Source organism: Ochotona curzoniae, unplaced genomic scaffold (assembly GCF_017591425.1).
Source record: "Ochotona curzoniae isolate NIBS_2020 unplaced genomic scaffold, NIBS_Ocur_1.0 contig_1, whole genome shotgun sequence".
NCBI lineage: Eukaryota > Metazoa > Chordata > Mammalia > Lagomorpha > Ochotonidae > Ochotona > Ochotona curzoniae.
In genome coordinates this window covers 35,151,716-35,175,486 of record NW_024464918.1, presented here as the reverse complement: position 1 = coordinate 35,175,486, position 23,771 = coordinate 35,151,716, and the positions used below count along the sequence as shown (strand labels likewise).

Sequence of the window (23,771 nt, the reverse complement as noted above, 5' to 3'; positions counted from 1 at the left end):
TTGGTGATCCTAGGGTGAGGCGACAACTCTCCCAATGTCCATTGGCTAACATAGTTAACCTCAATTCTCTACTCATCCAGGTTTTTATTGTCATTGTTTCTTTCGTTCTCCTTCCTCTGTGACGGTAACAAATGGGCTGCCATAGTTTCCATGTGCGTCAGGATCTGTGTGCACTGCTCTGCCTTTTTCACTTGTGGGAACATCTGAGTTCTGGGGCCAGATGACCTGAGCCCCACCAGATGCCCTGCCCCCAGAGCTAATGAACCAGCACCCACCTTGCTTGTCGGCCTCAGGACCTGGGCCAGGTGACCCAAGCCCCACTGGATCCACCAGCCCTGCAGAGAGCCCTCCATTTCAGACATGTGTAGGCCAGTGTTCTGCTGCAATCATACTAGTATCAGGCAACTAGGGACAGACAGTATATGTGGAGACTAATGAAAGTGTATTCATACTAGCCAGTCCTAGACTTGCTATCCTTGCCTACCTCTGTCTTGACCATTCTTCCCTGGAAAACCTCAGTAAAGCTCCTTTCTGCATTTTCCTCTGGCTCTCTTGCCTGCTGTCACACCCTGGTACCACCCCGTGTGATCACATCAGAGTGTCTGGGTCCAAGTGCCAGTTCTGTTTCTAGTTCTGACTTCCAACTAGTGCAAATCCTGTGGACAGCAGTTGATGGCTCAAGTACCCAAATCCCTACTTCCTCTTTGGGAGATCTGGACTGAGTTCCAGCCCTGCTGACTGTCCCAGCCCTGACGGGTAGGGATAGTTGTGAGTGAATCGGTGGAGAAGAGACCGCTCTCTGTCTTGTGCCTCCCAAATAGATTTCAAAAAGTTGCAGAAGTTTGTTTTCACTCCTAAGTGCTTCCTTATACCTCTTTGTAGTCAGTCAGCAGCTCCCGCTTGTCCCCTAGGTGAGTCTGAACTGCTTACTGTCACTGTAGCTTGCTTTTGCTTATTCTGGAATTATATGTAAAGAAACCTGTGATACTCGTGCATACCGTGTGATGTATGATTTCTTTTCTTTTAGCAGAATGTTTTTTCAATTCATTCGTGTTGCAGCTTGTTTGAGTATTTCATGAGTTTTGATTGAAGATCTATTTTCCTTTTTTTGATAGACCAGTATTATCAATATGCTGTTGGCATATACTTGTATTATTTTCAGTTTGGGTGGTGAGTATGTATAACACTGTCTGACCAGTTTTCTTTTTAAATTTTTTTGTTTTTGTTTTATGACACAGTTTTCAATAGGCACTGTAATTTCCCTTTCTCCCTCCCCAAATTTCCTCCCCTCCCCATTGATTTCCTGTCTAGTTTTACAATGGGTGTCTTTCATGAACATTCATAAGTCCATCATGCTGCCATCCAAGTGTCTCCCAACAATGTAGCCATGGGCCATGTCAGAGGGTCCAGCAGCCTGTGGTCAGGACATCTTCACCGTTTCACTGGGAGTCCATCCTTGTTCTGTATGCATAGGGGTATACTGCTGTGTGTCTTCAAATCTGAATGTATCAGTTTCCACTACAATTCTATTATTGTTCCCTTAAATACATAGCCAGTGTACACAGTCCATAACAGGGAGAAAAATAGTAAACTTTCATCAACGTGAAGTTAACGAATGCATTGCCATAGTGGTAAAAAAATAAAAGTACCAAGAAGCTTCATGTGAAAATAGATGCCTGTGCATGACCCATTTGGTGGTAAAGAAATCACAATAAAAACTAGAATATCATTACTCATGAGATGTACTAGTAACAGTGATAAAAGGGACATTAACAATCTCAAGTGTTTACAAGCAACCTTTCATGGGTGATCGATTAATGAATCACAAGAACTTATTAAGATACAAATAACTAGGAAATGCAAAAAGGTAAAGTCCGCAGGAAAAATAATTAGATTTGACACAATAAAACTGCACATTGAAACAAAAAAGTACCATTCCCTGAGAAGATAAGCAAAACATCCCCTAGCTATGTTAGCATTTAGCATCACCAAGGCACCGCCTCATAAAATTAGAGATGAAAGAGAAATGGTTTCAATTTGTTGCTCTTTATAGGATCTTGGCATTGTTTTCACAGTCTGTAATAAGGATTGTAATTTGCTGTGGTCTAGGTATATTTATAAGTTTCACTGAGAATCTCCCTTCATTCCTTAGTGGGAATGCATTCTGTTGATTTTCCTTGATTCCTGGTAGTCTGTGTGACCAGTTTTCATTTCTGTGTTGATGCTTACTTACATTGCTAATTTTCTCCTGTCCTTTTTTGCATCTGTTTTTTTCTTGATACCTTTTGAAAGTTGAAAGTTGTAAATTTCAACCATGTTGTTTATTGTACATTAAAGAGTTTATAGCATTTTAGGATTATTAGACATTTTAAGTACGCATTGATTATGATATTTTTCTCCTATTTTAGAAATTTTACTGTTTTTGAGCTCTTGTGCTTCATCTGTAAATGATAAATAGGGTGGAGCTTCATTTTTATTGCACATGAATATCTAGTTTAGTTAGCTGTTTTGTTGAAGTTATCCTCTGATTTTATACAGTTGAAATTAAAAAAAAAAAAGATTCAGGGGCTGGTGCTGTGTCGTGGTGTAGTAGGCTAAGCCTCTATCTGGGCAGTGGCATTACATATGAGCACCAGGTCCAGTCCTAATTGCTCCACTTTCCATCCAGCTCTGTGCTTATGGCCTGGGAAGGCAGCAGAGGATGACTCAGTTGGACCGCTGCACTCATGTGGGAGACTTGAAAGAAGTTTCTGGCTCCTAGCTTCAGATTGGCACAAGGCTGTGGGTCGTCCTCCACTACCTTCCCAAACCGCAAGCAGGGAGCTGGAAGGGAAGTAGAGCAGCCAGGACACAGGATCCTCACAGATGCCAGCCAGAGACTTTAGTCGCTAGGCTACTGTGTCAGGCCCTTTTTTATGTATATGTAAAGGTTTATTTGTTTTTATTGGAGAGTCAGATTTACAGAGAGAAGGAGACAGATTGCTAGCATGTTTTTGATGTACAGCTGTAGTTAGTATCATTGATTTATGTTTTTGTATTTTCTCATTTGGTTTCTCAAAAATTCTATCAAGTAAGTGATGTTAGGTCAGTTTTGTAAACGCTTATGTGATTAAATACCTTCTTTAATAGGTGATATAAACAGGAAAATGCATAGACTTTAAAAAATTTTGGCTTATGTGTTTATGGTTCAGAGGGAGAGAGAACTCCTATTTGCTGGGTCACTCACCAGATGCCTACCTCAGCTAGAGTCAGGGACTCAATCCAGGGCTCCAGGAACTCAGCCCCTTGTCCTCACTGCTGTCTCCCAGAATGAGCATTAGTAAGAGATTGGACTCAGGAGCGGCACCCCTTACCCAACTTGTTTCAATATATAGTATGTATAGTTCATTTGTTCTTACTGCTTTAGGACAGGATTTTTCATAATATTTCATTTTCAGGTTTATTTATTTTTATTAAAAAGGTAGAATTTTCATACCTGTTGTTGCCTTTGATTTGTGGATTCTCATTTAGGGAATGTATAGTGACGGTGTAAAAGAGACTATCATATCTATGTGAAGATACAAAGTAGTATGCATCCCTATTTCCAAATCAAAGATGGACTCCTAGTGAAACTGTTGGTCATATCTAGGCAATGGGATGCTGGCCTGTCTGACATTGTCTGTACCAGCAGTGTTCGGGCACACTCAAATAACAGACCAATGGACTTACTTGTGAAGGACTATACCTAGTATGTGGGGAAGGTCAGTTGTGAGGGTGGGAGTTTGGGAAGGGGGTAGGGAAATCCCAGACTCTTATATTGTACAATTCCAGAAATTGTACAATGTAATTCAAAATTTAAATTAAAAATTAAAATACATGATATCTGTTACCTTTTACAAAAAGACAAATCAGAAATCTAGGAAAAAAAAAAGAAAGGCAGAATTTACACAGAGAGGATAGATAGTCATAATGAACTGGTTCACTCCTTAAATGGCTGAACAGCTGGAGCTGAGCTGATTTGAAGCTGGGAGCCAAGAGCTCCGCTCTGGATGCAGGGTTCCAAGGACTTGGACCATCCTATGCTGCTTTCCCAAGGCAGAAGCAGAGCGCAGGGTCAGAGGTGGAGCAGCTGGGACATGAACTGTTGCCCACATGGGATTCCAATGCCTCAGGGTTGGAGGATCAGTCTACCACTGTGCTGGCCCCCCTTTGTTGACGTTTTATACTGGGAAGAATTGTTTTTTAAAGATGGGAAGTTGTCTTATGCGTTGTAAGATGTTTCCTAGCATCCTTGTTCTACGCTCACTGGGTGTCAGTAGCATATCCCACTTGCAAGGTGTTAATACACCTGCAGAGATTGCCAGATTTCCTTGAGGAAAGAGGGAGACAGAATTAATCAGGGTTGAACCACAGTACGGTATTTCATTGTTTGAGCTTACCACAGTTAATTTGCTTTTCTGCTATTGGTGTGTGTTTGAGTCATTTCCAGGTTGGAGTTGCAATGAATAATGCTGCTGAAACATTTTTGTGCAAGTCTTTTGGGAAGGATGTACACACTTTTGTTTGGAGTATGTCCCTAGATTTGGATTTATAGATATATGTTCATTTTTGATAGAATTTGCCACATTATTTTTCAAAGTAATTATAGCCTTTTTTTCCCCCTTTACCAGCCCTACATGAGAATTCCATTTGCTTCATATCCTCATAAGATTTGAATTTAAATGACCAGTTTTTGAAAGTGAGCTTTACTCTTTGTATTAGTTGCTGAATGATTAAAGGCATGAGTTTTGGTGTCTGCCTTAATGCCATCCAGTCCTTCTGTTGTATAACTCAACTCTGTCACTTAGAAACACCTCCCTCCCCGTCTGGGCCTGCCTTGCTCTGTGTCAGGCTCTCCCTCCCCACCAGCTGCAGCAGCTCCTGGGCTCTAGACCAGCCTTGGTTTCACTTCTTACTGAGTTTACATCTTGATTTAGTTGTCAGCATTAAATGTAGTAACTCTTATTTCAGAGGTTTACTGAAATTGCTCTCAAGTTTTGTCATGCAAATAAAACTTGTCAGTCAAATGAGAATCGCAGGGTAGACATTTGCTATATTGGTTAAAATAACTGCTTGGGACATGCATGTAATGTGTCAGATTGCCTGGATTCAAGTTCCTTTAATTCCAGCTTCCTGCTATTGGGAGGCACAGGTGATGTTTGATGTGCAAGACCTGGATTGCATCCAGACTCATGGCTTCTGCATGACCCAGCAGTGGCTATGTGGGTATGTCAGGAGTGAATTAGTGTGTGGAAGGTCTTTGCCTCTGTCTTTATGCTTTGAAATAAAATAAAAGATATAATCAATAATTCAAGTGACACTTTTTTTGTATGCTGTGGCTATATTTTAACCAATAGATGGAGTTGTCTTTAAGTGAATGTTTGACTATTTCAGTGTTCTACAAATTCTTTTTTAAAATTATTGTTGTTATTTTCCATGGTGCAGTTTTGCAGGTATAGATTCCCTCCTTTCCCTTGTTTTTCCCCCTTCCCATTCTCTCCCTCCATGCCCCCTCATTTTCCCCTATATTATTACAATAATTAGTTCTAAAGTTACAGTCACAATTCTAACAATCTGCTATTTAAGTGCATCATGGCATTATAGACATATTCTTTAAAGGTTATTGTGCTGGGCCCAGTGTGATCGCACATTTGCTAAATCTTTGCCTTACATGTGCTTGGATCCCATATGGGTGCTAGTTCGTGTCCTAGCTGCTCCACTTCCTGTCCAGCATCCTGCTTATGGCCTGGAAAAGCAGTAGAGGACTGCCCAGGGCTTTGGAATCCTGCACCCGTGTGGAAGACCCAGGAGAGGCTCCTGGCTCTTGGCTTTAGATCGGCTGAGCTCCGGTTGTATGGCTTCTTGGGGAGTGAGCCAGTGGATGGAAGACCTTTGTATTTCCTTCTTTATATAAATCTGCCTTTTCAATAAATATAAATGGGACCTGATGTGGTATCCTAGTAGCTAAAGTCTTCACCTTGCATGTGCTGGGATCCCATATGTGTGCTGGTTCATACCCCGGCTGCTGTACTTCCCATCAGCTCCCCACCTGTGGCCTGGGAGAGCAGTCTAGGACAGCACAAGGCCTTGGGACCCTGCACCTGCATGGGAGACCTAGAGGAAGCTCTTGGCTCCTGGCTTCAGATTGGTTCATCTCTGGCTGTTGTGGCTACTTGGGGAGTGAACCAGTGGATGGAAGACCTTTCTATCTGCTTCAGTCTGTAAATCTGCTTTTCCAACACAAAAATAAATAAATCTTAAAAAAAAACTTAAAAAAAAATAAGATAAACATGCGGAAGGAGCACATAGCATCTGTTTTCTTAAAGCGTGCATCATTGCTGCTGTATCATTATTGTCACCATTATTATCAACACGATGATGTCTATTTATGAAGATGTGTTTGCACTGTTTATCTTTGTATTGATAAATTTGCTGAGGTGTGGAATTCCTGTGACTTTAGCCATTTGTGGAAAGGTGTTTGTGGTACTGTAGATGAAGCTGCCTTTTGAGATTCCTATATTGTATATCAGAGTTTCTGTTTGCATCTTAGTACCTTCGCTTTTTTTTTTTTTAAAGATTTATTTGTTATTTAAGGGGTAGGATTTTAGAGAGAGAGGGAAAGACAGAGAGCTATCTTGCATTGCTGGTTTGTTCCCCAAATCGTCACAGTGGCACGGTCGTTGAGCTAGTCTGAAACCCAAAGCCTGGAACCAAGAGCTTTCTTCCAGGTCTAACACAAGGGTGCAGGTGCCCAATGACTTGAACCATCCTCTGCTGCTTTCCCAGACACATTAGTGGGGAGCTGGATTGGAAGTGGAGCAGCTGGAACTCCAGCTGGTGCCCCCATATAGGATGCGGGTGCTGCAGGCAACAACTTTATGAAGTATACCACAGCGTGGATCTCCCAACTTCACTTTTGATCCTGCTTCCTGCTAATGCAGCAAATAATGCCTAAAGCTCTGGGGCTCCTCCTGCCCATTTGGGAGTCACAAGTGGAGTCCTAGACCACTGGCTTCGGCTCTGCCAGTTCTGTCTATTAAGATTTGGGTGTTGTACTAGCAGACGGAAGTTGTTTTTTCTCACCCTGTCCCTATCCTTGTCCTGATTCATCTCCTGTTCCCTCTCTTTCTTGCTCTGCCTTTTAAGTAGAGGAAAAATAAATGCCTTTTTAAAAATTAATCTTTTATAGTAAATAAGTATCATTTAGTGCTTTCACAATATTATGTAACCTCACCTCCTTCTAATTTAAAATGTTTGTTATTCCAAAGAGCCTTTGCCTATTAAGAAGTTTCTCCTTTCTCCCTTACCAAATCTTAAGAACCTACCAGTTTGTATTCTCTGTGTATGAATTTCTCTGTTTTGAATGTTTCACATATGTAGTTATACAATGTTACCTTTTGTGTTTGGCTTCTGTAAGTTAGTGTAATGTTAAGGTTCATCTGTGTATCTTACATGTGTTTGTATGGGTACATAATGCCTTTCCGTGGCTGATTAATACTCCGGGTAGTTATGTATATTTGTTGATGGACACTTGGGCTGTTGTCACCTTTTGACTTTGTCAGTTAAGTTGTTGGCTGTCCTTTGAGCTTTTCCCATGACTAGATTGTTAGAGCTGGTCACTGCTGATACCGAAAATTCCAGCGCCCTGAAGAACTCCTTGCTGCTGCTACTCTGCAGTCAGATGCTACATCTGTTCCTGGCTGCTGCCAGCCACCGAGCTCTCCTCTGGTTTTGTAGTAGTAGCACATAGAGGTAGCATCTTAATTACTCTGTGGTATGGATTTCCTTGTTTAAGTAATGGATTTCTCAAGAATTTACATTTTAAGGCTCAGTGCAGTAGCCTCATAGCTAAATTCCTTGCCTCACATGCACCGGATTCCCAGATGGGCACCAGTACTACTCCCGGCGGCCCCGCTTCCCATCCAGCTCCTTGCTTGTGGCCTGGGAAGGCAGTCAGGGACGGTCCAGAGCCTTGAGATCCTGCACCCGCGTGGGAGACCTGGAAGAAGCTCCTGGCTCTTGGCTTCAGATTGGCTTACCACCAGCCTTTGTGGCTGCTTGGAGGGTGAATCAATGGATGGAAGATCTTCCTCTCTGTGTATCTGACTTTTCAATGAAAAAGTAGTTTTAAAAAGTTACATTTTAGAATTGTAGGGAGTATTTGAGAAGTCTGAAATATGAAATCATTCATATATAGAATATTTACTAGATTGTTTTTGCTTATTAATTTTGGTAGGAACCAAGTTATGTTACTATTATAAAATTCTGTACTTAACCTAGAAAACAGAGATAACTACCAGGAATGTTATCTTTAATATTTTATAAACTCAGAATTGTAATAGTAATTCAGTATTCTCTAAACAGAAGATTAATTATTAGGTGGACATTTTTCTAAAAGAGCCATTTCTTAAAAGATGCTTTGAAGTTTACCTTTCTTTCTGCCAAAATCTTCTGTTAAGTAGATGTTGATATATGTACATGTAAATTTTAAAACCTCAGAGGAAAGATTATTCAGCTTTCTGAAAACATACCATGCACAATAAAATAACTGTTTGCCAAGGAGAAAAAAGCTCTGTTGTCTTCCAGTACCAGTTGGTATTACGTAGGTTTGTTTGCTGTCTCATATCTTATTTATAGTAGTTTGGAACTGGAGACTAGATACTAAACAAACACTACTGTCTCACAGCAGCTTAACTATGCATAAGAGTTCTTCTTTGATCATAATTATTTTTACTTGTGTTAGACTTGCACAAAAGTAGAAACTTCTGAGGTACTGGTAATTGAGTCAAGTGATTTTTCTGTGTCTCAACACAGAAATATGTATTACCTGTAAATGTAGTGATTTGTTTAGGTGTTATTTATGAAGGTGTTTTAGCATCAATTTGCTAAAGAAGATGGTTTATGATTTTCAGACACTGAGATAGATTGAGAAAGTATTTATCAGCACTGTATGTTTGGTTTTAGAAGCTGCTTAGACTACATGTTATTAAGAAAAAAGCTTCTACTGAGAGAAATACCAAATTTGATGACTCAGTTTCTTTAAAAATTTCAGATATAAGCTATACTAGGGCTGTGGAAATTTTGGAATGTTTAGGGGCAGCACAAGGGTGTAGCACATGAATCGTCTGCCTGCAGTACCAGCATCCTATATGGGCACTGGTTTGTGCCCCTGATGTACTATTTTTTTATGTGTTTATTGTCTGGGAAGGCAGCATGTGGGAGACCCACAAGAAGCTCCTGGCTCCTGACTCCAGGCTCCAGATTGGTTTGGCCGGTGTGGCCATTAGGAGAATGAACCAGCAAATGAAAGAGCTTGCTCTGTCTTCCTCCTCTCTGTGAACCTGCCTTTCAAATAAAAATAAATGAGTCCTTTTTATTTCTTTCTCCCCGACACCGCCTTTTTTTTCTGTTTTTGCTAAAGAAGACATCCTTGATCTAGGAGTTGTTAGTTTATGCTACAAGACTAAGAATTTATAGCTGAAATATGAGCAGAAATTTTGTTTTATTTATTTTTGTATTTTTATAAACCCAGCAGGTGACTGTAATTGAGCTATATAAACAAATAATTCTGGGGGCATGGAATATGAGGACTATTTCTGTTTAATAGTTATAACTATTTCTCTTAGAAGAAGTTGAATCTGAACTCTATGATACTTTGGAATTTTTAAGTTGGGTGAAGCAAGGAACAGGTTCTTCCTGTTGAAGCATCATTGTAGACATAGTCTAAGGAAAGTATTGGTGATTGAGTGTCACAGATGGCAGGAGTTGAGAAGTTGAGATAATGCTGGGTCTGAAATTATAAGGAGACTTTGGTGTGTAACAGGTAACTGAAAACTAGTGTGACATGATGGGCTGGTTCACTCTTCAAAATCTACAGCTAGGAGTCCAGAATTCCATCCCAATCTCCCTCATGAGTCAAGGGACCTTAGGGACACAAGGAGCATTTGGATATTTGTAGTGTCATTTGTGGACCCTACAACGTATCAACTATAAAAGTTGCTGCCCACTGCTGCCCACTGCTGAGGGGTTTCACAGTAGGAAAGAACTGACCATGGTGCAGTTTGATGGTACCATGATGGAAAAAAAGGAAATGTTTCAAAACAGTTAAGTCAGTAACTGAATTAACTAGAACTGTGTTTCTCTATTTCAACCTCACTGGTTTAATTATCTGGATGACCAGAGACAACTTACTTGTCTTTATTCGTGACACTCAACCTTCATGCAAATCAGTAATCTGAAGTCACCAAGTTCTGACGCTTCTAGTAAGCCCACCACCACAAAGAGCACCCACCCCGTCACAATCCTGCTCTGAGTCACCATAGCTGACTAAATGACCCTCTCAGCTTTTCCTCCTGCTTTCCTCTAGTTTTTTTTTCCTACATACTACAGTCAAACACTGTAGCCAAAGTTGGAAGACCTTAGTAGGTCATTCACCTACTTTAAATTCCCGTAACTCCACACCAGCTTCACAGTAAAGTTGCAGCTTTCAAAAAGACTTTCCCTTCATGTATGTCCTTCAATCTATTCCTTGCCCATATCACTTCATTCAGCTGAGTGAAAGTTTTCTTTCATTGTGTTTTTGCTTTGGCCTGCCACACATTTGTCTGTCCTTCAACTAGACTGATTTATTTTCAGGTCTCAGCTTAGACGCCAACTCTAACCCCACTCCACCTCCAACCCCACTTCTGTAGGTTTGCTCCCCATCACTCCCCGGCTCAGATGCTGTCCCTCAAAACCACAGTGCGACAGCCACAGTCTCTTCCATCTGCACTGTCTGCCTTCAGCTAAGTCAGCCTCAACCACATGTCCCCTCAGTTGACAATGCAGACCAGGCGCAAGGCACACAGCCCGGGCTGGGGTGCATGCTGGGAAGGTCTGCTCGGCCTCCTTTCTCTGTAGCCAGTGTAAGGACACAGCCTGTGGAAAGCAGATCATGTTCTATCCTAAGAATATGATAATTATCAAATTATTTTGTATTTCTTAGAGAAGAGAGTATCTAAAACCTGGATAATCAAGGAAGTGCTTATTGAAATGAAGATTTTGATACCAGACTAGAGAAATACATAGAAGAGGTTAATCAGAAAGTATAAATGTCCCCCTTTCTTTATTCAGTCTCAGTTTCATTTCCTTGCGGTCAGTTAATTGTACATTTAAGTGTCTTGTTCATTTTGAAAATTTTGGATGTACATGCGAGCATATTGCTGTGTACCTGTCTCCATATTGATAATATCCCTGCAGATTTGAACTCGCTTTTTTCATATAATAATTATCTTGTAATTCTTGCATCTCCCCATCCAACTGTCTCATCCTTTTAAAGATTTATGTGTTTATTATGTATGTATTTATTTATTAGAAAGTTAGATTTTTACAGAGAGGAAGAGAGAGGGAGAGGAAGATCTTCCATCCACTGATTCATTCTTCAAGTGGCCGCAATGGCCAGAGCTGAGCCAATCCAAAGTCAAGAGCCAGGAGTTTCTTCCAGGTCTCCCACGCAGGTGCAGGGTCCCAAAGCTTTGGGCCATCCTCTACTGTCCTCCCAGGCCACAGGCAAGGACCTGGATGGGAAGTGGAGCAACCAGGACACGAACTGGTGCCTGTTTGAGGATCCCAGTGGATGCAAGGCAAGGATTAGCCATTAGTCAGGTCCTGTCTCATCCTTTTAAAGGCTTGCATAGTTTTCCAGGAGAATGTGCCACAGTTTAGGAAGTCTCCTGTTGAACATTTTTGTTGTTTGTAAAACCCCCCCCCCACTTTTTTTTTTAGGAGGTGGAGTTATAGAGAGAAGGAGAGACTGAGGGTGAGAGAGCGAGATCTTTTTTTGTTTTTGTTAAGATTTATTTATTTTTATTGGAAAGGCAGATATACAGAGAGGAGGAGAGACAGAGAGGAAGATCTACCATCTGTTGATTTACTCCCCACATGGTCACAACGGCTGGAGCTGAGCCAATCCGAAGCCAGGAGCCAAGAGCTTCTTCAGTGTCTCCTACATGGCTACAGGGTCCCAAGGCTTTGGACTGTCCCCAACTGCTTTCCAGGGTAACAAGCAGGGAACTGGATAGGAAGCAGGGCCACCAGGATATGAACCGGTACCCACATGGGATCCCAGTGTGTGCAAGGCAAGGACTTTAACTGCTAGGCTACCGCTCTGGGCCCTTAAGAGTTGAAGCAATAGAACATTGTCATTGCACTAGTATTAAATATATAATCCTGTTTTATAAATGAAGAAGCTAAGGACTACTGAAGTTAAGGAGTTTCTTCTAGGTGACTGCAACAGAACTAAGGTTTAATTCCAAGTTTGACTGTTTGATAGTCCATTCTGTTTCTTCTGTGTTGCTTTTGAGGAATGACTCTTGATCTTTGCAGATGGTCTGTTGGGTTGTAGAATAAAGGCTTGTCAGATAAAGACACTCCTGAAGTCATATAAGCCAGTATACATACATAGATGAGACCTTTGGTTTTTCTAGAACAATATGCTAAAATATAGGCCCACTGGAAGTCAATATTTGCAAAATTAGCCGAAATCTCTCATACACTAGCTAACTAATGAAATACTGTAATTCTGCTGGTTTATAACTTCATAGGCAGTGTGTTGTGCTAGGCTTGTCTGCTTGAATTCAACCTAGGATATGAAATTGCTGAGCCAGTTTACAAACTAAAATCCCTGGTCCTGTGATAATCTTTAGGGCTTGCTTTGCTGATTGCTCATCAGCTGTGTAGAGAACAAGCTTGTTCTTTGCTGCTAATGTGTGTTCTGTACTTGTCTAAAATAGCAGAGTTGGGACAAGCAGAAATTGAGAAAGTAATCTGTTGTTTCCTAGGTGAGCCTACATTTCCTTTGGATGTGAATTGTTGATGAGTTGAGTTTCATCCATGGTTGCCCTAGCGCTCTGTTCATGCCCATTGCTTGCAGAGTTAAAGCACTCTTAAAACAGAGAAATCACCTTGGCATTCCTGATGTGTACCAGTTGCCAGGCCAGCACTTAGTTTACAGAAAACTTAGATTGATTTTCTCTTAGTCATAGATTTAGATTGGAAGACATAAAGGAATTGAAATGCAAGTCATAATTTGCTTCTGTAAAAACTCTCTTGGATGAAACAAAAGAGCAGTGTTGTTTGTGAAACTCTTAAGACTGGATAGCAAGATTTTTTGCAAATATGGTTTTTGTCACAGGCAACTGATTTCTTAAAGGCTCCTAGTACCTTAGGAGCCTGTTGCTAGGATTAAATGTTTTTGCATTGAAGCATGGAGAGGCTTTTATTTGACTTAAGTTCAGACTTCTTGGTGTGTCACCTGACAGTCTTGTGGCTTCAGATGAATGTAGTTCATTGCTATTATTAACCTGGATGGCAGTTGTGCATAACTGGAGTTTTTTGGAATTTTGAGGAGCCGAACAACGTAAGAGAAATGGGATGCCACTGTTGTAAAGCTGCAGACCAGATACTATTTTTCAGCTGAGTTAACTTCACAGTCACTGCAAATTCAGGTGTAATTGTTGTGATATGTTTGCTTTAAGATATCTAAAGTAGAATTTTGGATATAGTTATTTTATGAAAAGTTAGATTAAATGATGACATCTATAGTAGCAGTTTTACTAATTAAAAATTCTTGACAATTTTAAGCAGATGTTAATCATTATTTAAAAATCTATCCTTTATAAAGCTAAGCATTTGGCCTGGTGGTTGCTAAGGCATTTAAGGTATGTGCAACCCACAGTAGAGTGCTTATGTGTGACAATGCCCCCCACCCCCAACCCACCACCTGCAGCTTCAGTTCCCGATTCCACCATCCTGAGTGGCAGCAGAGATGGCTCAAGTAGTTGGATTCCTGCTATCCATGTGGGAAACCTGTGTTGCTTTCCACGTCTAAGCTTAAGCCCAACTTCTACTCTTTGCCATTGGTGTGTGGGCATTTGGGAACTAAATCAGCAGATGGGTGTTCTGTATATACAGTGCTTGTTTGTATATATGGGTGGGTGTTCGTCACAGGAGTTAAGCTGTTGTGCACAGGGTCATATCACATTTTGGTCAGAGTGCCTGGATTGGTAGCAGCCCTACTCTTTGCTTCCAGTTTCCTGCTAGTGTACTCTGGGCAGCCACAGTTGATGGCTCAGATGGTTGTGAATCTGCCTCCTCCGTAAGAGTCCTGATTTGCATCCCCAGTTCCTGATTTTAGCCCCAGCCATGGGGGAGAGGAATGGAACACCTGTCTGTTTCTGTCTGCCTTTCAGGTTAAACACATACACACACACACACACACATTCATGACCTCTGTTTTTTAGAAGGTTTGTTTTTATTTGAAAGACATAATTACAGAGAGATACAGAGAGAAAGAGAAATTGAGAGATTGAAAAATATCAATCTTTAATCTGATTCATTAGAGAGAGAGAGATTGAAAAAAGAGATACTGATCTTTCATTTGCTGGTTCATTGCCCAAATGGCTGCAGTGACTGGAGCTGGACCAATTTAAAGCCAGGATCCAGGCACTACCTCCAGTCTCTCCAAGGGATGCAGAGGACCAAACATTTGATCTAGCTTCCACTGTTTTCCCAGACACATTAGCAAGGAGGCTGACCTGAAGTGAATCAGCCAAGACTTGAACAGTGCCCCATATGGGATGCCAGGACTGCAGATTAAGGCTTAACCTGTTACACCACAGCACCATGGTATATGTGTATTTTTTTTTTTAGATTTATTTTATTTTTGTTGTAAAGGCAGATTTATAGACAGGAGGAGAGACAGAAAGATTTTGTGTCCGCTGGTTCACTCCCCAAGTGGTTGCAGTGCCAGCTGAGCTGATCCGTAGCCAGGAGCCAGAGGCCTTCCTCTGGGTCTTCCACACAGGTGTGGGGTCCCAAGGCCTTTGGCCATCCTCCACTGTTTTCCCAGGTTATAAACAGGAAGCTGGAAGGGAAGTGGAGCAGCTGGAACATGAAGTGTTGCCCTAATGGGATACCAACACAAGCAAGGTGAGGATTTAGCCACGGAGCCATTATGCTGAATGCGGTGTATGTGTATCTTATGAATCTGTCACTACTACTCTCACATAGAAACACTGCAAGTATCCAGAAAGCAGTTCGTTTGTGTTTTTGATTATATGCCAAGTAAGAAATCTAACTTGTGGGTTTGTAGAAAAGGTCAATTGAGGTGAGAATTTAAAAAAATTATATGTATTGTATAAATGCACCATGTTTTACAGAAGGAATGATGAATATTATTTTTGTGTGTTACCACCCCAAATTTATATAAAGTAGAATAGCATTGTAAGATTACTCTGCCAGGCCCAGCACAGTAGCTTAGTGGCTAAAATCCTCTGCTTATATGTGCCAGGATCCCATATGGGCGCTGGTTCTAATCCCGGCAGCTCCACTTCCCATCCAGCTCCCTGCGATGGCCTGGGAAAGCAGTTGAGGATGGCCCAAAGCCGTGGGACCCTGCACCCCTGTGGGAGACCTAGAAGAAGCTCCTGGCTCCTAACTTTGAATCGGTTCAGCTCTAGCTATTGTCGTCTTTTAGGGAGTAAACTAGTGGATGGAAGATCTTCCTCTGTCTGTCTCTCCTCCTCTCTGTATATCTGACTTTCCAATAAAAATAAAAAATAAATAAACCTTTTTAAAAAATTACTTTGCCAACACAGGGCATGCTTCAAAATTGGCTTGACATTGGCATATTTGTTTAATTAAAAATTTATTTCCAGGTTTTTGAAGAACTCTTAACTTTACCTATAATCAGAAAACAATTCTCCAATTGGCTCTGATACTTCTGTCTGCTGGTACTTGTTCCTGGCATGTTGGTGTTGTACTGGAAAAGCTTTTAACTTAGTGTTTTGGACTAATAGTCTTTCATGTTTATTCCTCTCTCCCCTTTCATCAGACTCAGAATGTCGTTGTTGTTGTTTAGGAGAGTGTGAGAAGTGGATGTGCTGGTTTACCTGTTTCTGCATGCACAGCTTTTGCTACTCGGCTCCACTGCTCCCATTTCTCTGCAGCAGCGTAGTGTGTTAGGGATTCCTTAGGACTAGTCGGCCTCATCTTGCTGATTGCATTTCAGTGAGACATCTCAGGGGTGAATAAGGTTCAGGAAAGAACTAATGAAGTGACGTCGGATACTAAATAGGTACTTTACTAATAGTTACTCGGTGGCTGAACTAAGAAATACTTCATGTTTGCTAAATAAATTGTGTAGTAAGATTCTTTGATGCTATATAAAAATGAAATATATGGATGACGAAATGGAAATAGGCTGGAGATAAGAGATCAGTTGCATATGTATTTACAAATGCAATAAATTCAGTTTTAAAATGGTTAATGAGAAGTTGATCACAAGGCGGAAAAGATCAATTGTTTTGGTAGTTTCTCTAAGGGTGGCAATTGTTAATGCATTCAGATGTAAACTAGTGTTTAGCCTTTTATTTCTTATTGACATCCCCTCTCAGGAGAGTGAGCTTTTATATCCCTTTTTAAAAAGATTTATATATTTATTTATTTGAAAGTCAGAGTTCCAGAGAGGGAGTGAGAGTCAGGGAGAGAGGTGTTCCATGCACTCATGCGCCTTGCAGATAGCCACTGGCAGGACTGGACCAGGATGAAGGCCGGGAGCAAGGAGTTTCTCCCAGACCTTCTGTGGAGCAGGCAGGCACCTACACATCTGGGTCATCTTCTTTCTTCCAATCCCTGACAAGAAGCTGGAGCTGGACATAAGCCAGCAGTCACGAGGGATGCTGGTCCTACAACCGAGGACTGTATCTGCTCTGCCTCGGGGCCAGCCCTGTGCCCTTGTTCTTAATCTCCTTTAGCCTTCTTCCTGCAAAATTTGAATTCCACAGATATACTATGTATTTCTTTAGGTGCTGTAGTCCTTTGAAGGGCCCTAACCCAATCATTTTTTTTAGATTTATTTACTTTTATTGGAAAGTCAAATTTACAAAAAGATCTTCTGTACACTGGTTCACTCCCCAAGTGGCCACAGTGGCTGGAGGTGAGTCGATCCAAAGCCAGGAGCCAGGAGCTTCTTCTGGGTCTCTCACATGGATGCAAGGTCTCAGTGTTTTGGGCCGTTCTCTGATGCTTTCTTAGGCCACAAGAAGGGAGCTGGAAGGGAAGTGCAGCAGCTGGGATATGAACTAGTACCCATATGGGATCCCATTGCATGCAAGTGAACATTTAGCCACTAGGCCACCGTGCTGGGCCTCCATTCTCTTTTTCTTTAAATAGTTATTTTTATTTTTTTAAAAAAGATTTATGTATTTTAATTGGAAAGGCAAATTTTACAGAGAGAAGAGACAGAGAGGAAGATTTTCCATCCACTGGTTCACTCCCCAAGTGGCCGCTACAGCCAAAACTGAGCTGATCCCAAACCAAGAGCCAGGAGCTTCTCCAATTTTCCTGCATGGGTGCAGGGTCCCAAGAAGCTGGACCATTCTCGACTGCTTTCCCAGGACACAAGCAGGGAGCTGGATGGGAAGCAGGGCTGCTGGGACATGAACTGGCACCCACATGGGATCCTGGAGCATGCAAGGCGAGAACTTCAGCCATTAGGCTACTGCACCAGGCCCCTAACCCATTATTAATCTAATTTTTCCCTTGTCTTTAACCTTTCAAAAACCAAGTTACTCCACAAAAGCAATCTCACTTGCATTGAGAATGTGAGAGTTTAACCTTATTTTCATTGTCAGTAATGTGTTAATGAAGTCCATGTGGCGGTCTGAGGTGCAGTTTCAGTGCATATAGGGGAGTGAGTGTCCCAGCATGCTTGTTTTCTGTTAGCATTCTTTGAAGGTGTCAGATAAACATGCAGAGTAGATAAGCTGACTTAAACTATAAATAACATCTGTACAGTATCTTAAAATAGTGTGTGTGGTTCATCACCAAGTGATTTTCTTAGCAAAATTTAGTTTATGCGCTGCAAGCTATAACTTAATATTGAAGGAAGTTTTGCCATAGCATATATGTAAGTTTTGAAAGTGATTGTGGTGTGCTTCCCACAGTTAAGGATTTAGTTTCAGCGTGCTTTTGGTTAAATTTTAGTTAAGAAGAAGAAGAGGCAGTATAGTAAGTAGAAAGCATGGCGGATTTGTTATCAGATGCCTTAGGTTCTGATGTCATGTCAAATATAATTCTGAAGACTGAGTGCTGAGGCCGAGCGAGCATCAAGGAAGCAGAGGGACAAGTAGTGGTGAATGGCTGAATGTGGTGCATATACTGAGTCCCCAAACAGGCCGCCTTTCCCTGCTTTCTCATGTACATAAGCCGAGAGTCGTAGCCAAAGTGGAGCAAGTGGATCTTGATTCGGGATGCCCTCATTGTAGGCAGTGGTTTAGTCTGTAGTGGCAAAGCAGCCAGGTTTTGTCTGGAGACCTCTGTGTTCTTTTTTGGATTCCTTTCCCTCAACTTGGAAATATATGCCTTAAATATGTACTGCTTTCTTTTATGTACGTTTAAGCAGATACGTTTTTATGTATACATGCTTTTTTCTTGTAGGAAAAAACTTCTTGTTAACCTCACCTTTTCTGCCTAAGGCGACGTGCATCTTGGTTATCTGATAATCCCTGTTTACTCTTGTACTGTCTTCTTTTTCCTAAGGCTTATTGGTTTGAAAGAGTGACTGATAGGGCAGGAGAGATACACAGAGATCTTCCATCTGCTGCTTCATTCTACAAATAGCTGTAATGGCCATATCTGGGTCAGGCTCAAATAAAGAGGGAAGAATTGTATCCTCCTTAACTGTTGTTGATGTCAGAAACTCATCAAGGAACTGGGACTTAGCCTAGGAACTGGGACTTAGCCTAGGCCCTCCAAGACGGGGTTTAAGCACACAGCGCAGCACCTTAGCTGCTGTACCAAATGCCTCTCCCAAGAAAGCTGTTTTAAAATATGGGTTGATTTTGGCATATGCCATAGAGTAAATATTTTCATTTTGTCCATATATGATTACTTATGTGTTTATTAACTCTCTGTGGAATTATATGGGATGACTATTTGGATGGTCTTAATTTTTAAATAAAATTTTAATTTTGCTTTTGTGTTTGTGTTTTAATACAAATTTTCACGGATGTGTTAATTTTTAGCCCACAGTAAGATGGAATGTTTTATATAAGGATCTGCTGTCAGTAATGCACATTTTATCTTTTTAATGTTTTGTTTCTAAGAGTGTATGAAGAATATCAGTAAAAGGAACTCTAATGGATCTTTATTTTTTTTTTTTTCCAAAGTTGGCCTTTGTCAGAATTTGACCCAAACCAAATCCGACTGATTGTATATCAAGACTGTGAAAGACGAGGGAGAAATGTTTTGTTTGACTCCAGTGTTAAGAGAAAAAATGAGGACATGTCGGTGTCGGTGAGCATCATTATTGATTTGGTTGAAAGTTATTGTTGCATATTTAATAATTCAAAAATAATTAGACTTTTGAGTAGTACTTTTATTTGTCAATATAAACCATCTTTAACTTTGAGATTTTCTCTTTTTGGTGTGGAGGGGGAGGGATTTGCAGTTTTTTGGTCCTCAGACTAGCCAGAAAGTATTTTAGTTTGACATTTATTTCCTTTTATGGTGATACTCAAAGATGTGACCAGAGCTGTAGGATACTTATGAAGAATCTAATCTAGTCCTTTCATTTCATAATTATTAACTGAAACCTAGAGAAGTGAAATTAAGCAAGTCAGGTTTTCACTTATGTTTTCTTGTACCCTAAACTTAGAGGCAAGATCATCATTCCTGTTAACTTTTAGTGTGGCATTTTAAAATATCTTGTGATAGCATTAACAGTAAGACTTAGATCACTTGGTGATCAGTGGTTTTCTGTGCTGCTAAATAGGCATTAAGCTTTTACACATGAAGAAAATGGGGAAATGTCCACGGGGAAATGAACATCTGGAATTTTGTCTTCATCCTTCACTGAATTGACAATATTTATTAACATTTTAGTAAATGCAAAAAAATTCTTTTGGGAAAGTTTTCCCTTTTAGAATTGTCAAACATTATTCTTGGAGAATTGAGAGTATATATTTGAAATTTTGTGTTCTGAGAAACATTTTGGTGATAGACTTGTTTTAATACATCCTTAGCATATAGTAGAGTGGCATATATTGAACTTATTTTTTGAAACTTGTTTTAATGTTTTACAATGTTCCTGTGATTACTGGCAAACACATTTTTCAATTTACTGGACATTGTGATTTGTTTAGATTGGTACTCATTTTCGGGTCACTGTTTTCAATCTGGTAAGAGTCACTCATTTGTTTATATAAATGTCTCAAGTATCTACGGAATATTGGGCATTTGGAGATTTAGCAGTCTCTCCCCCTTGGCTTCCACTAGGGAGGCTGACATTAAAAAATAAGTACACAAGTGCCATTGTTTTGATACTGCAGTAAATCTGCCTGTGATGCTCGCATCGTGTGTGGGTACCAGTTTATGTCCTGGCTATTCTACTTTGATCCAGTTCTCTGCTAATGGCCTGGGACATGCAGTGGAAGATGACTCGGTAATTGGGTTCCTAACATCCCCGTGGGAACCTGAATGAAGCCCCTGACTTCAGCCTGGACCATTGTAGCCACTTGGGAAATGAATCAGGATATGGAAGACTTGTCTTTCCTCTCTGTTTCTCCCTCTTTTTTTTTGTAACTCTTTCAAATAAGTAAATGAATCTGACATACACACACAGAATTTTATATTGGGATTAAGTACTATGAAAGACACAGAATGCTTGTAAGATGCTAATAGGAAGGAAGGAACCATAGTTGTTTTTTTTTTTACCAGTGTAAATATAAGGCTATTAATGAACATCTTAGTAAAATTAAAGCTGAAATCTGGGGCGGGGGAGAGGGGAAAGGAAGGCATGCTATCAGGAATCAATATTCCTGTTAGGGAGATCAGAATGCAGAGTTTGCAAAGTGACTTTGGGGCATGGTGAATTTATGAAACTAATAGAAAGTCCATCTTCCTGAAATGATATTAAATAATACAGAACGTGACTGCAAATAAAATTGGGTAGAGATGTGTTATGAGCCGAGAATTCAGACTGATAAATGTCTGAATTTAGGTATATTCTAAATACGGAAGGAAGACTGAATCTAGCTTACATTTCAAAACATGACTTTGGCAACTGCATGTAAAGTAGTTAGATGTTGGAGACAGAAATGTTTGATGAGTCTGATATTTTGGTTTTAGCTGAGTTATGACATGCCAGAGGGGTACAAAATGGAATGGAATGTGATCAAGCAGTCAGTCAAATCTGTGGCTAGTTACAGATGTGATAAGCATGTGTTACTTACACTTAGGCAGCTAACATCAGTAGAATTTGCCTGATGCTGACAGATTAACTGCAAACTTTTTCAGCAAACTTTTGTTGAGATTTATCTTTATGGTTCGTAGTATCTGTTTGCACCGCAGCCTGCACCACCTCTTTTCCTGTGTATTTTGGTGAGTGCTGCTTATTAAGGGTTTCTGCATTCTGTGTGAGTTTAAACAGTCTTGAGAGCCTGGGCTCAGTCTGTCTTTTGAAGAGTCCCTGCCCAACTTTTTCTGGGATGGTAGTTCATTGTCACAACTTAATGAGTCCTTTTTGATTTTAAATAGATATATTTTATCTAAGGATATTTCTACTCTATTCCACCAGAACTTTTATAATTTTTTATTCTATTCATAGACCTCTACACCATAGCTATGTTTGTATGTGTTTACTACTGGATTGGGAAAAAAAAATTGAAAGTAAAAAAATTGGCCCATTATTCATCTTCATGAAGGGGGATATATTTTTGTTGTTAATTGTAGTAATAGTTAGGAAGTTTATTAACACAATTCTGATACTCCCATGAAGATTTTGTTACGTCCTTTTTAAGCACCGCAGAACACATTGCAATACCCCTTGCTTGTTGCAAGTGCAAACAGGTTTAGCCTTAAAGTGATTTTTTTTCATCTGCTTTATTATACCAGTACTGTTGGAACATCAAATCTTCTGGGTTCTGTATTGGCAAAGAATGGAAATGGTGTCTTAGATCCCATATAAAATGATGAAGTCGTTTAGGCATTAGCAGTTGTCTGGAAATAAGCAAATCATTCAGCATTTTGCGTTTATGTAGCAGTATTCTATTCTGCCATAGCCTATGTTTAAGTAATTTCTTAATGTCTTCTCTCTTTCTCAGTGTAAATCATCTTTTTTAGTTTAAAGGAGTCTATAAGAGAGAATATGGTTCTGAGTATTATTTTGGCCATGCAGTTTACCTGAAATTTTTATTGAAATTTTTCTTTTTAAGGTTCACATCATACATTATAATGGGGTGAGAGCCATGCCTTAGAATGTGAGGCTTACCAAATTATGTTACTCCCCTCTCATGACCAAAAAGAAATCAGCATTTTTTATTTAGGAATAAGGATGTGTGTTTTAGTTTACTATCTGTCTAAATCTGAATTTTAGGGTCATTTTAGAAAAAATTAATTTGAAAGTTGTTAAGCAGATGCAAAAGTAATATTTGTGCTCACGCAATGAGTTTGAGCATTAGTAATTGAATTAAAATTAAGTTAATGAACTTTGTTTATTTCAAAGCAATATTGGCATTTAAAAATGACCATTGTAGAAATACTTAAAAAGCCCTTTAGACTGTTACAGCTGTTTGGGGAGTGGATCAACGACGGAAGAGCTTCCTCTCTGTTCTCTTCACTGTATATCTGACTTTACAATTAAAAAAAAAATCTTAAAAAAAATTTTAAAAAACCTCTTTAAACGTGTAAGATGTACAACAAATTTGATTGTAAAGATAATGATTTATCATAATTCACCTTGTTGAATGCTTTATCTGATGCTGACTTGAAGATAATATTTCACAATGGAATATGGATCTATTTCTGTGTTTAGTTGAACCAAGGAGTTATTTATGAGGAACATGACAGTACTTTATAGGGTTAAGTAAAGCATGGCATATTTAATGGATTATGAGAGGAAAGGGGGAAATGTATTTTATTACATTTGAATTCTGCATGTAGTAAGCTACATAAATATTAGAGCACAAGATACTTTGCATATCCAGATAACACTGAGAGGCTGAAATAAACTTATGTCGATGTATAACTTTCTTAGAGCATGTTTTCCAGCTCTGTAAGATTCTGTTGAAAATGTTGAGCCTTATATCCTAGCCAAGTTAAATATGGTCCTGCAAACAGATCCTCCCATGTTTATAAAAGATAAAGCTATGTAGTTTTCTTAAATTCTCATGTTGCCAGTGGATCTAATGTGGTCTATTATGTATTTTATGTCAGTAATAATGTAGTGCTACAGGAGTCTTCAAAAAAGCTAGAAAAAATCTATATTACATTTGTTTTTGACAAAGGTTTAATTATTTGAAAGGGAGATGCAGAGAAAGAGATCCTCTGTCTTCTGATTCACTCGCCCAGTGGCTGCCACAGTCAGGACTGGTCTAGACTGACAGCAGGAACTCAGGATTCCTGCCAGGTCTCCCATGGGGGTGACACAGGTTCAGGCATTGGGGCTGTATGTTATTAGAGGACCCACATAGTGATGTACTGAGTTAATCCCACCATCTACAACACTGGCACCCAATGTTAGAGCACCAATTCAAGTCCCATCTGCTCTACTTACCTGACATTGTGCCTGGAGAGGCAACTGAAGGTGATCCACGTTCTTAGGCCCCTGTTAGACACATGGGAGACCAGGATGGAGTTCAAGCTCCTGGCTTCCGTGTGGTTCACCTGGCTGCAGCTGTTGGTATCTATCAGGGAATAAACTAGTGATTGAAAAT

The 23,771-nt window shown here is 40.1% G+C and overlaps 1 protein-coding gene and 1 non-coding gene across 5 annotated transcripts in view; one reads left to right on the top strand and one right to left on the bottom strand.

Moving 5' to 3' along the window:
* FNIP1 (folliculin interacting protein 1) overlaps positions 1-23,771 on the top strand; it is an 84,419-nt gene that overhangs the window by 8,445 nt on the left and 52,203 nt on the right. For all 4 annotated transcript variants that reach the window (XM_040971346.1, XM_040971363.1, XM_040971371.1 and 1 more), the window contains exon 2: positions 19,227-19,353. In XM_040971346.1, the coding sequence (XP_040827280.1) occupies positions 19,227-19,353 (127 nt within the window). The remainder of the gene's footprint in view (positions 1-19,226; positions 19,354-23,771) is intronic.
* LOC121154413 lies at positions 10,820-10,951 on the bottom strand. The gene has a single exon (XR_005883512.1). It is a non-coding gene; the product is annotated as a small nucleolar RNA SNORA51 (small nucleolar RNA).